This window comes from Falco biarmicus, chromosome 3 (assembly GCF_023638135.1).
Source record: "Falco biarmicus isolate bFalBia1 chromosome 3, bFalBia1.pri, whole genome shotgun sequence".
Lineage (NCBI taxonomy): Eukaryota > Metazoa > Chordata > Aves > Falconiformes > Falconidae > Falco > Falco biarmicus.
This window is the reverse complement of record NC_079290.1, coordinates 22,918,981-22,933,245: the sequence shown is the minus strand read 5'-3', so window position 1 is coordinate 22,933,245 and position 14,265 is coordinate 22,918,981. Positions and strand designations below refer to the sequence as shown.

Sequence of the window (14,265 nt, the reverse complement as noted above, 5' to 3'; positions counted from 1 at the left end):
GAGAATAGCATTGATAACGCACTGATGTTTTAGTTGTTGCTGTACAGTGCTCACACTATGTCAAGGACTTTTCAGCTTCTCATGCTGACCTGCCAGCAGGGAGACTAGGGGTGTACAAGGAGCTGGGAGGAGACACAGCCAGGAGAGCTGACCCAAACTGGCCAAAGGGATATTCCATACCACATCTCAACATGCTGAACAGTAAAACTGGTAGAAGTTAGCCAGGGGGTGGCAGCCTGCTGCTTGGGGACTGGTTGGGCATTGGTCAGTGAGTGGTGAGCAACTGCACTGTGTGTAACTTATTTTGCATATCCTTTTATCATTATTATTATTTTCCCTTCCTTTTCTGTCCTATTAAACACCCTATCTCAACCCACGAGTTTTACCCTTTTTCCAGTTCTCTCCCCTATCCTGCTGTCTGGGGAGTGAACGGCTATGTGGTGTTTAGCTGCCTGCCAGGTTAAACCACAGCACATGGTCTTCTGTAAATTCTAATTTGCCCACACCAGGCAGATGTCTCACTTATTCTAGAGCACCTCTACCCATTCCCTACCATGCTGTCAGCTGAAACACACCGCAACCTGCACTGACAGGATTAGCTAGGTATGGGGAAGATTCAGCTGCCCATACATAGTTTGGGTTGGTGCAGTTTCATTGCTCTGTAACATACTGGTTTGCAACACCTTGGTTTGTTGGGCAGAAGAGTCTCTATACTCCTGCCACTGACATGAAAGTATCTTGGATACCCTCAGTGATTTCTTACATCAGTGCACTTATATACATACACATATGTATATATTCATGTACAATCGAACAATGTCCCACAGCTCCCCAAATTTCATGGATATTTAGATACCTACAGGTTTCTAAACCTATAGCTTACAGTACAATACAATCTACACTTTGGTGTCTTTGACCTGAAACTCACCTAAGACTTCATTATGACTGCTGGGGTTTCCGGCAGTAGTACTGTATACTGTTTGTTACAACAGCTTTTGAGATGAAGAATGTATGACAAATTCTGTTTAAATTCTTAGATGTTCTGAAAAAGAGTGATAAAGACAGTTTTCCCCTTCTGGCAACTCTAGCTGTGATGTTCTGAGGCAGCTTAGTACTACTAACTTTTGTTCTTTACCTGATTGCCAAATGCTTCAAATTCTCTCTCAAAGAAAAACCAACAAAAAAACCCTAAGAAAAGCCTAACCGCTTAAATTACTTCTGAATGAAGATACATTTCTGTTCATATATAAAATGCCAGAAAGAAAAAGAACAATGGAAAACCAAGCAGAGAAAAAGAAAACTTTTCAACATCTGTTTTCTCCATAGTGCATCACTCATTAAAAGTGCTGGCATTTATCCAACTTCAGATCTACATAGTTGGCTGTCAGGTACTAAGCAGAGTAACCATTTGCATGCTTTTCAACATGAGTATGATAGCTAAATTTTATTCTGTTCTGAAAAGCTCATAGATATATTTCATCTCGTCATCTGTATTTTCCTATAAACAAAGATTCTTAATGGAAGGCAGATGCAATTGTGCATTCAATTGGTATATTTGATACTATTTTTTTCATAACAGAAGCTTTTACATGGCTTAGGGGAAAGTGAAAGAGGAAAGGAAGCAAAAGAAGTTAAGAAATGGATTTCACAAGTTAAATAAGTAGCAGCTGTAGGTCTACTACTGAAACCTTCCAGAGCTTTAAACGAGGAGGGAGGGAGAGAGAGAGAGAGAGAAAGGATGCTATCTCAAAAGATAGCAAAGTTATGGATACTTAAAGCCATGTTTAACTATCAGAAAATGAAGAATTCTTTTCCAAAAGCCTTTTCAGAGTCTGGGTATGCTTGACACAAAGAATATTGAAATTTGTGTATGCCAGCTTGTAAGACTGGCAGCTGTGAAGCCAACATAATCCCTTCTGTCCATTTAGATAATATTATGGATTCATACATAAGTGATGGAGTGCAAAGAGTAGCCAACAGAAAGCAGCAAGCAAAAGGAGCTTTTACAGGAACTGCAAATGGATGGAGTAAAAAATCACAACTAAATTTAGAAACAGCAAAAGGATTACCAGTGCCAAGAAACACTGAAGCAGCAGCTTCAGGAAGATCCAGAGAAGCTTTAGTTCTACTTCATCCAACAGTTCTATACCCAAAAGGAGTTTTAACAAAGCAATAAGGACAGAAAACATTGAGACAAATAACTTAGTGAATAGAACCAAGTGCTGAAAGACGAGTGATCAGACAAGGAAGAGCAAGAATGTCTTGGTTATGACACCACAAGTTGGGTACTCTTCTAATTGACATATATCACTTTGATTTATCATTTACCAAGATCTTCTAAATATTACATAATTCAATATCTTTTCTGAATGAAAATGCCTATTAAAAGAAATTAATACACACAACCTGCATGACAATGTATTTTTATGACGCTCAGAGTTTCCCATAGTTTCATGTGCCTCAGTAAATTTCATTTGTTCTGTAAAACCAATTTAAACATTTTCACAGGTATTTGCAAGGCCTTAAACAAGAAATTAGGCAAAATATGTTTAATGAAATTAAAAGGAGGTTTATGAAAGATTATGTAATACCCTAGGTTTTCTTTTGGTGATTGTTTTGTTTTGTTTTTTAATGCATCTAGATTTTAAGACTTCGCATTGCATCACTCGGTCTTTTCAAATGTCTAGGCTACAGTAGCTTTACATATTACGCTTAAGCTAGGCCATGTGAGCCTGTCTTGCAAAAAAGAAGGTAGTAAGATTTGGTTATTTCGTATCCCACCTAAAAAGTATCCATAGAATGTGTTTATTTAGTATTTTTTTTTAATAAAACAACCAACAATTTTTATTGTAATTAGTATTAATAGCAGGGGTTTGCTAGTGGAGGAGGAGGGCTGCAAATGTGACTTCTGTGACAGGAGGTGAGGACCTGTCTGATGTTGGTCACAGCTGGTTCCACCTGGCTCCACAATGTATCCACCATGGGACACAGCTGAGCCCATCAGCAGAATTTGTGGCATCTCTGTGAAAATGTATTTAAGATAAGGCAATAAACACTGAGAGAAAGGAACAAGGCCAGAGCAGGAGTGCTCCATTCCAGTGCTGGTAACACACTCAACAGGACAGGACTCCAACTGGAGTGGGTTCTTCTCCTAAGAGACTGTGGCCCATGGTCAAAGAACATCAGAGCACAGGAAATGAATAAGAAGGAAGGAACTGCAGAAGGAAAGAGTGAGGAACAAGGAGCAGCAGAAAGAAACTCCTATACCTGACCTGAACCTCCTGCACTGCCCAGCCCATCACGTCACTGAAGAGACAAAGTGTAATCTGTGATGTAGATAGAGGAAGGGGAAGGAAAAGTGTCTGTAACAAAATTAAGCCTGCAAAAGGTGAGAGGAAAGGTGTTTTTCCTAATTGTTTAAACTATTTTTCTTTTTTTTTTCCTGATACTCAGATCAATAAATAAATGTTTTATATTAAGGCTGGTTTGCCCAGGACAGTAGTTGACAAGTGATTTTCCCCATCCTCATTTCAACCTATGAGTTTTCTCACTCTTGTTCTTCCTATTTTCTGCCCTGTTCCAGTGTGGGTGTGGAGTGAGTGAGTGGCTAAGGGGTGCTTTGCTGCTATGCTGGGTCGAGCCACTACCCAAACATACTAGCACAAAATGTGCAGTTGTGCAAACAAAATCAGCAAGCCAAGGGAGCAATCAAGTGAAAAGAGTACTGAAATACCAAGCAGTGATGCACTAAGAATTACAGTGTTCTGAAGTTCAGAATTTGGAGTCTGACTCTTTCAAAAGATGCAATTAGAATAAAGAAAATTAAACTAGGTGAAGTGGTAAGAAATAACTAATTCTGGTTATAGTGGTACTATGTAGGAAAGATTAAGTTTCAAGGAAGGATGTCAGAAAGAGGTTACAGTCATAGCTATGGTAATTATGCAGGGGAAAGAGGAATTTTTTACAGCAGTTATTACAGTGTAGTACTGTGATAGATAATACAGGCTATTGAAAGAATTAACAGACAGGGTGTCTGAAAAGTGATGCAGAAATAAATTATTGAAAAGAAAAACAAGTACGTGCACCTATACTACATGGCTCTATGGAATACATTTTTTTTATTTTTATCAGTTACCTGCTTTTGTGATAACTCATATCAGCACACCAGTAAAATTATTGTTTGAAAATCGTCTTTTAAAAACAGCTTAGGGTTGTCTATAACCGAAAAAATAAAGGTTTCATGTCTTAACAAATTAAAGTATTTTGTGCTACACACTTTTATTTTTTTTCTAAATATATGAAATACTCTTGAAATGTTTATTTAATTTCCTCACATGCTCTCCTTTTGCCTACCATCAACACAGAAACCACTCCTCCCTATTACCTGACAATACATTTTTCTGTTTTCTACTATCAAGGTTAATTTTTACTGATCATATTTGCTTGAGTATGCACAATTAATGTTTTTACATGCTGAAATTATTTATTGTCTACATTCCCCCCCCCCCCCCCCCCCCCCCCCCCCCCAAAGAGCTGTAAAAAGGTATTTTCTTCATTTTAAGCATGGTAGACTACCACAGCATTTCACAACTTAGTGTAGAGTTCACTTTAACATACATTTAGCAATATACCATTAAAAATCAAATAAGCAAACTAATATAACAATAAAAAACCCATAATGAAATCATTACAACCTTTAGGTGGTAAAGAGGAATAGAAGATACACAGCATATTCAAATCTCCTAGACCTACCAACTCACATGTCTTATGTGAACTGCAGAAAACAAGACTGTTCTCTTCCATTACCTATTACCTTACACTTTCATCAGGAATGCAAGCAGGTGTGTAATCTGAGACATACTTTGTTGTCCTTTTCTTGATAGTTCAAAATTAACATCTCAACAATCCACACTATTACTCATAAACAACCAAAACAGTTATCACATGGTTTCTCAATTGTGTGGTAGGACCTAATACAGAAAGTTCCTAGTTTATATCTTTTAGCAGTCCCATAAGGTACCAATTCCCTGGTAAAGAGTATGGTTTATCAAATTTGGTATAAAGGTTACTATGCAAAAAATCAGTCAGTACTTTTCATAAACAGTTATAACAGCCCTGGAGCTACAGTAGGAAGGCTCGTTTTACCTAAATTCACTCAGAATACACATTCCAGAACATCTATGAACTTGGGAAGTCCAGACACCGATATACAATACTTGCTGAATTTGATCAAATTTATTCTGCTCTTGCATAGTATATGTTACCTGAGTCAATCACACAGAGTTGTAAAAAGCTCACTATTATAAAAGAACAATTACATTAAAACGTTAGTCCTAGTATTTTGATAATTGCAATTTTTACATTAGTTGATTAATATTATCAGATTCTGAAAAAAACCATGCTCCTATGCTAAATTTCCTACAGAGAACTGTAAAAGAAATTCCTGAACTAAATCTCATTCGGAATGACGTGGTTTTTGTTTCTTTTTTTATTAGATAAATGGAAAAGCACAAAAAGGGTTACTGTTCCCTGAAGGTCCATTGATAGGCTGTAGATATTGAAAAATACTATTTACAGTAATGCTTGTGAAAAAAACAGACAGTATTACATTACACTAACAAAGTTAGTTTTCATTAGCACTTCATCTTCAGAATGACCTCGTTCCAAATGGTGATATTCCCAAGTTAATGCTTCAGATGCTTTCACTCTTACTCAAAATAATGCTTGTTCATAAAAACAGTGAATAAGAATCTTACAGGTTAATTAAACCCTTAATAGTACATTCAGAAATAAGTAGTAAGAGATAATAGTGATTAAATGCTACATTAGCAAATAGAAACTTACTCACTGTTTTACAAGCATGACTTATAGAACCACAGAGGCAAATACATATTATAACGATAACGTTATTTCTGTATCAGTTACACAAGACCTTTCAGAGTATTAGGACCATTTTAAAAGCCAAGTACCTGCACAGTATAAAGTGAAGTAGACATCTGGTATATTTTTTTTATAACTGTATTTAGATATACTATATAATACACTACCCATACTCTAACATACTGTGATTTGATATAACAGGTTGCACAGCTGTATTTATCATTTATGCAAACTATACCTTTATGAGGTTTTTTTTTTTAAATGGCCCTTTCCATTTCCTCTACAACTTCAGGCATCTTTTTTTTTCTAACAAAAACAACCACAACAAAAGATATGTTTCTTTAAATGTACCTTGGTAGTGAGCACTAAATCCACGGTATCGGTGATTGCTGTCTGTTACAAAATGTAGTCTGAGCCAGTTTTTGTTGCTGATAACTGGAGGAGGAATATTCATTCCAGAAAGCCTGAATTAAAACAAACAAATAAATTTTATTATTAAAAGATTAAAAATTATCAGGTCTTGTATGGAAAACTTTTGTTTTCAAACACATGTTCATTGACATGCCCTCTGTGGGACTTTTTATTTATCAATGAATGGTGTGCTGTGACAAGCGTGAACAGACAAGATGGCCCACTATGCATGACCAAGTGTTGGATACATATCAGTGCTAGTCCAGAAACCACACAGTCACGTTATTGGTAAGGCACAGCACTATCACGATCAAGCACATGACACTCAGGCTATAAAAAGTTTGTGTCTATCCAGGTCAGTGAACAGGTTAGCCAGAACACTGCCAAGGGCACCAGGAAAAGCACTGAACCCTGTTACTTTCATATAAAAGAGATGAAACGAAAGCTTAAGGTATGCAGGCCACCATCTACAACTATAATGTAGGCACCTATTTTCCAAGAGTATTTTTCTAAACTCAGGGTTCAAAGAAATAAAAAATACTCCATTACTTCAGTGAATCTGAAAATTAGTTATTAAGAGTACAAGAGTAGGGAATTGTGGTGGATTGATCCCAGCTATCAGCTAAGCACCACAGGGCTACTCACTCACTCCCCCCACCCCGCCCCTGACAGCAGGACAGGGCAGTGAATAGGAAGAGCAAAAGCAAGAAAACTCCTGAGTCAAAATAAAGCCTCTTCAAAAGTCAGTTTAATAAGTGAAAAAAGAAAAAAAAAAAAAAGAAAAAAAAAAAAAAGAAAAACAAAACGAAGTGCTACAAGGGCAATAATTAACCATGTCCTACAATTAGATCAATCAAGTCAGTCTCCAAGCAATGGCTACCTGCCCCTCAGCCCCTCTTGTCATTTTTTGTTGCTGAATGTGAAGATATACGTATATAAAGTATAGAATATTCTTTTGGTCAGTTTGGGTCAGCTGTTTATGTTTTGTCCCTTTCCAACATCTTGTCTATCTCTAGCCTACTCACTGTGGGGACGGGGTGGGGGGGGGTGGGGAGGGGAACAACAAAGCCTTGATGCTGTGCAAGCACTGCTTAGCAATAGCCAAAACATTGGTGTGTTGTCAATTCTACTTTAGTCACAAATCCAAAGCACAGCATTGTATGGACTTCTATGAAGAAAATTAACTCTGAGCCACTAGACCAACTATACAAAATTATCTAGATGTTTTGTTACTTTTCTGTGTGTTGTTTAACATCAGGACATTACTCCAATCACTGTAGTCTTTTGTCTTGGCTTGCTCATTATGAAGGTCTGGATTAGAAATTATCTCTTTTTCATTAAATGAGGCATTATAGTTACAAAGAAGCTGAATAAGCTTTAGATAAACAATCTTCCATCATGCCAATAAATAAAGATATATTTCTCAGCAAAACCAGAAAGATAAGTCACACATTCAGGATGTCAACATACTCATCTATGTCCTTCTATTTATTGCTAAACAGAGCTATTTGTGTAGTTAGAATAAAATAGCAGCCAACAAGTATACAGCTTTATGTTCAGACACTGCTATTTTGGGAAAAAAAGGGGGGGTGGGGAAGAGGAGGGGAAAGGGGAAGGGGAAGAAAGGGAAAGAATGGGGAAGGGAAAGGAGAAGGGGGAGGGGAAGGGAGAGGGGAAGGGGGGAGGGGAAGGGGGAGGGCAGGGGCAAGGACAAGGGCAAAGGGAGGGAAGGGCAAGGGCAAAGGGAGGGGAGGGCAGGGCAGGGCGGGGAAGGGAAAAATGTCTCCAACAAAACAGGACATAAAGCTATTCAGGCAATCCACAATCCACAAGTGAGAGAATGAGTGGATTCTGTTCTAGAAATTCCTTGCTTTTACAAAGGACGTTTTAGCTAACCTTTGAAGTGGCTTTGCAAAACGCAATAATGTCATCATCAATACTGTTATCTCCATTTTATAGACAGAAACTCATACACATAGATGGAAAGCAACTTCAATCACCTAGTAGACTGGCAACTAAAAGTAAGTTGTGAGAAAAAAAACGGCAAGTTCAGAGCTCTGTTTTTTACAACTAAAATCAAATCAGTATTGCCTGGTGAATGGCTGCACATAGTCTTCTGGAATGTACAGTCCTCCCCTACTTCTCTTTATTCAGCTGAAACTTTTGCTTTGAGTTTTCTGCAAAAAGTCATTTTCTCTTGTTTCAGGTAGAAAAAAAATGACAATTTGAAACTCCTTATCAAATAAAAGGTCTGAAGAATTTTATATGGTGCCTTGTGCTGAAATAGTACTTCATTTTTATTTTAGTGTTAAGTGGTGGGGTTTTTTCAGCCATCTTATGAAAATATGTGTAGTAAAGTTAGATGAATATGAATTTAACAAATGTGATACACTCAAAATAAAAAAATAAATCAAAATTAAGTATTTCACTATGTAAATAAAATATTTTGGCTCTATTCCACTTCAAATTGTGTCAGCATATTCTCATTAGACATCTCAGTTTGTTTAAACAGTATTTCTGAAAATAAATTTATTGCATTAAGTGTTTGGGATATCACCAGTAATAGAGCAAAACTTCAAGCAGACAGAATGGTGGCATCCGCTATTCTATGCAATGCCATCAGTGTATACCCTTGTCCACAAAGCATTTGCCCATCTGAAGTTCAAACCATTTCCCAAGAGTTATTTTGTGGCTTAACGTTGATTTCAAGGTTTGTAATCCTATTGTTATGGCAGTATTCAAGAGAACAGCTAGCTAAAATACTAATGCAAATTAGCAGTAAATTCAAGAAAGTAATAGCAATTCTCTGGAGATGAAATTTTTGCTCTTTCCTTCTCATACAGTGTCTAGGCTTACATTTGAGCTTAGTCCTGCCTTGGAGCTAATAAGCTGGTCAGCTCAGGCTGTGAAAAGTAATGTTTTTTTCAGGTGCAAAAGCCTAAACTTAATTTCTGCTTAGGACATCCAGCCCAGGGAATGTGCATGTTCTATTTGGTATCAGTCGTTCCTCTAACATATGATCACATTATTTAAATTTATAGCATGCTTATTTTTAAAGCACAATATCCCCTTACTCACTACACCCATTCTTAGCTCCTTCAAAAGGAAAGATTTCTGTTTCATTTTATGACTTGAGGTAAACCAAGAAGTAAGCTTCTGTACAAATCTCCCCTTCTTCAATTTCTATGACACTTGCATTTGAGAACTGGGGAGGAAGGGTTGGAGAAGGAGATGACTACAAGCCAATAAAACAAACTAGCATGTATTAATAAATAGTTCATATGGAACAATCTTCTTTTGTACAAAACAAATATTAGAGCTTTCATTAAGTCTTTCTCTTAGTAGTCTGTTTAATTAAAAACGATACAATGAATAAGATGTTTGATAGCTTTGAAAACCACACCAAGAAAATTCAGGTTATTTATTCCATAGATTTCAAAATTTTCAATTCAAAATTTAGCTGGAGATTGTAGTTGGACTTTTAGATTTTATTCTTAACCTTGTGTTATGATCCTTCTTTTACAATGACCAGAAAGTCCAGTTTTCTGTGGGTTTATATCTTTGAAAATAATTTGGTGGGTGACTAGTACAAGTGCATTTGCAGATGCTGAAAGGTGTGATGAGCTTATTCTACAATCAATTTATCATTCCTTCAAAGACAAAACTCAGGACATTTATTCAAACTTATTTAATTCTTATGCAGGACTGACCAAAATATCAATCTTATGGTAGTATTTCTGATGTGCTCAACAATTGTTCTCAAAATACTATGGCAAACAGAATAGCTTTTTCTGCCTACATTTTAGATGACAGATGAGACATAAGCCTACAGTTAAAAACTCAGTATGAAAAATATTAATGAATGCTAAATGCCACAGGTTCTCTTGCCTACCTAAAAGTTTGGAAGGCCTGTTCATCCTGTACTCTACACTCCTTTTCACTTTTTACGTTATTTCACTAGTGTGTACATGATTCCAAGATCAGGAAGTAGTTCTGATTTCCCCACATTATTATAGCCTTACCTCTGAATTTTGCCAGAGGGGAATGGGGAAGTGACCTTCATAACACTGAAAAAAAATGCTTCCATTCTAAAGATAAAGCAAAAATCTTTTGGGTTCAGCCCTAAGGAATGTGCCTAGCATCACTTCCAGATTTTCAGTTGGTATAGTGTTGTTGGAGACAATGATCAAGGCATATTTAGAGTCAGCTGTATTAATAAGGCAAGCAATTCAGAAACTATTTTAAAGGTGGGGGGGGGGGTGGAGGTGGGGGGGTGGGGCGTGGAGGTGGGGGGACAACCACCACCTAAACACCTTAAATAAATAACTAATAGTCTTGTGTAGGTTTTCTTTTGTGAGGAAGACTTCTGAAAGAGTAAGCTTAGAGGCAGCTTTCTTTCCATCTTTTCCCAAGCATGCTATCTGAAACCAGAATATTTTTCAGACCACTTTCCAAGTTTCTGAAACGGTGCTAGCACCCTCTCCCTCAGGAACTAAGAAAAATGACAATATGCTTGACTGTCATCACAGGCTATTACAGCGCCTTCAGATACTTGCTCTAGAGCACACTAGCTGATCTTATTTCTGTTGGAGAAAATACAAAATCGATTTTAAGCTTAAGAAATTTACTCAAAATCCTAGATTCAAGGAATTTGGATGTTGATGTAAAGAAAAAAAAAAGTACTATGAGTTTCTAAAATTATGTGGTCAATCATAGAGTCATTTAGGTTGGAAAAGACCTTTAAGATTATCAAGTCCAACTATTAACCCAGGACTGCCAAGTCCACTACTAAACCATGTCCCTAAGTACCACATATATATGGGTTTTGACCACTTCCAAGGATGGTGATTCCACCACCACCCTGAGCAGCCTGTTCCAATGCTTGACACCCTTTTGGTGAAGAATCTTTTTCCTATTATTTAATCTAAACCTCCCCTGGCACAACTTAAGGCCATCTCCCCTTGCCTTGTCACTTGTTATCTGGGAGAAGAGATTGACCCCCACCTGCCTACAGCCTCCTGTCAGGGAGCTGCAGAGAGCAATAAGGTCCTCCCTGAGTCTCCTTTTCTCTAGACAAAACAAACCCAGTTCCCTCAGCTGCTCCTCATAAGACTTGTGCTCTAGACCCTTCACCAGCTTCATTGCCCATCTCTGGACACACTCCAGAACCTCAATATCTTCTTGAAGTGAAGGGCCCAGAACTTAACACAGTATTTGAGAAGCAGCCTCACAGTGCCAAGTAGATGGAGACAATCACTTCCCTAGTCCTACTGGCCACACTAGTTCTAGTAAGCCACTATGATGTTGGGTTTCTTGGCCACTGGGCATGCTGCTGGCTCACATTCAATTCAGCTGTCAACCAACATGTCCAGGTCCTTTTCTGCCAGGCACCTTTCCCCAAGCCAGTAGCATTGCAGGGGGTTGTTGTGACCTAAGTGCAGGACCTGGCACTTGGCCTTGTTGAATCTCATATAACCGGCTTCAGCCATTGGTCCAGCCTACCCAAATACCTCTGTAGAGCCTTCCTACCCTCAGGCAGATGAACCCTCCTGCCCAGCTTGGTGTCATCTGCAAAATTCCTGAGGGTACACTCAATCCTCTCATACAGATCACTGATAAAGATTTTAACAGGACACGTCCAGGTACTGAGCCCTGGGGAACACCACTTGTGACTGGTTGCCAGCTGGTTGTGACTCCATTCAGCACCATGCTTTGAGCTCAGCCATCCAGCCAGTTTTTTACTCAGCAAACAGTGCACCGGTCCAAGCCATGTGCAGCCAGTTTTTTTCTGGGAGAATGATGTGGGAAATGGTGTCAAGGGATTTATTAAGGTCCAGGTAGACAACATCCACAGCCCTTCCCTCATCACAGCCCTTCCCTCATCCATTACTCAGGTCACCTTGTCATAGACGGAGATCAGGTTAGTCAAGCAGGACCTGCCTTTCATAAACTCATGCTGGGTTTATGAATAAGGAAGTTATTTTATTAGTTTTAGTTAGTATTGTATTAGTTAGTTAGTAATAGTTCTTGTATTAGTACATCTTTTTGGTGTCCTCCGCATAACCTCTGCCATACAGAATTGCCAGTCATTTCTGCATGAGCCTGTAAATACACCACTCCAAGGAAGAATGGTCTCATACCATTTGGTATGTAAAGTCTAGGTATTCTGCGTAGTCCTGTGACATGCTCAAGCCAGTTATACTATCCCTAATAAAAAGTATGCAAAACATAATCAGAAACACTACTTATGGTGTCTCTTGATATTTTTAAATAAATATTGCTAATTAAGAAGTTACAGCACTTATCCAAGAAACTGAATATATCAGTTTAATCCTTGTTTCAGACAAAGGTTTAAGAATCCAAAAATGTCACTCAAGTTCATCATTCTCGGCACAAGATGACATGCATAGAGGCAGTTTTGATAAAAATATCTGTATTCATTTATGTGCACTCTCCACCATTCATGTTACTAATGTGCCATTCTGCAAAAGGATCAAATTATTTATCAAGTCAGAAGGAAAATGAAAACTGTTCTAGCCTGCAAAGGTTAGAGCGTAGGCAGAAGACATAAAATGGAAACCTCAGCTCTCCAACTCTCTTGCAAGATTATTTATGCTTTTTTGACAGCCAAGTTCCCCCATGAATCTGCATTTTAGTGGTACACAGCATCTGGCAGAGAGAGATACCAGATTTGAAGATCCACACTCATCATTTGTCTAAGCAGAGCGGCCTTCTTTGTTTGTGTTAATAGGGGAAAGACTAATTGTTATGCCAATGAACTGTTCTCATTAATTATTTTATTACCAAATAGTTCTAATATCGAACTGGTATTTGTGATATGAAATGACAGTCAGTAAGATCTATAGAAATTGTCATTCCAGTGAAATCTTTATTTAAAGCCGAAGAAGCAAACTGCTTGTATCATTTATTGGCCAGTCAGCCGCTTAGCTGTTCTGCCAGCTGTTTAGCCTGGCGCTACTTTGTTGCATGGCTGTCAGGCTAGCAATGGGCCCCCTAACTGCCTGCTTATTTAGCTGTTGGGCTCGGTGCACCTCTTGGCTCTCTTTTCCTGATTTGCCACCCAGTCAGTATAAAAATGTTTTGTTCCAAACCACTGGAAATTTCATGAAGTTATATACAATATTGATATGCAGAATTTCATGAGGGGGAGGAAAAAAAATAAAAAGAAGAAATCAGATTAATTTCTTTTTCTGGTTAGCTTTACTATATGGTGCATTCTTCTGTTCTAGCTAGCTATTAAATTGCATTTGCACATTTCTCTGTACTGATTAAAGTGAGAACTGCACTATAACATGGTCAGCGTAAGAGGCAGAAGACTACAGCTTTTGACTAGAAAACATGAAATCTTTCTGCATTGTCACTGTTCAGCATGAAACAGGCTTTCTAACAGCCATAAAGTGACTGAAGTTGTTGCAACTATCTTGTTACAAATATAAGAAGTATACTTTAGATTGATACTTGCTCTTTGGTAGGTAGAGGTCTAATTAGCTGTCCTTTTTGGAACAATTATTCCTCTGTATAATATTATTACCTAATGATGCAAGACAAAATAGCTTTTCTATTTAAATTCTTACCCTGTAACTAGTCGTTAAGCAATTTAGAGGTAACAGCCATTCACTGCTTACATATTTGAGAATAAACGTATCACTAGAAGAGGTATTATTGAACAAGTGAAACAGAAATAAGGCTGTAAAACACATTTCCTAGCACCTATTTTGACTAGCATATATTCTGCTTATAATAAGGTTTCTCTTTAATAATCACAAAAATACGGAAGAAATAATCTGCAAGTTTGCTATCCAAAGAGTGAGAAAACTTCACTCCAGGTATTTAAATATGCTCATGGTAAAAAATTGTCTCATTTTTAAAATAGCTAATATCTAGTTAAGTTTACCTATCAAATAAATTATTTGTTAACACATCTATCCTTGACAGGTATAGTTTATATATAAC

General features: G+C 37.7%; 1 protein-coding gene across 3 annotated transcripts in view; it reads right to left on the bottom strand.

Moving 5' to 3' along the window:
* CSMD3 (CUB and Sushi multiple domains 3) overlaps window positions 1-14,265 on the bottom strand; it is a 725,150-nt gene that overhangs the window by 478,029 nt on the left and 232,856 nt on the right. For all 3 annotated transcript variants that reach the window (XM_056333378.1, XM_056333379.1, XM_056333380.1), the window contains exon 6: window positions 6,232-6,344. In XM_056333378.1, coding sequence (XP_056189353.1) covers window positions 6,232-6,344 — 113 coding nt within the window. The remainder of the gene's footprint in view (window positions 1-6,231; window positions 6,345-14,265) is intronic.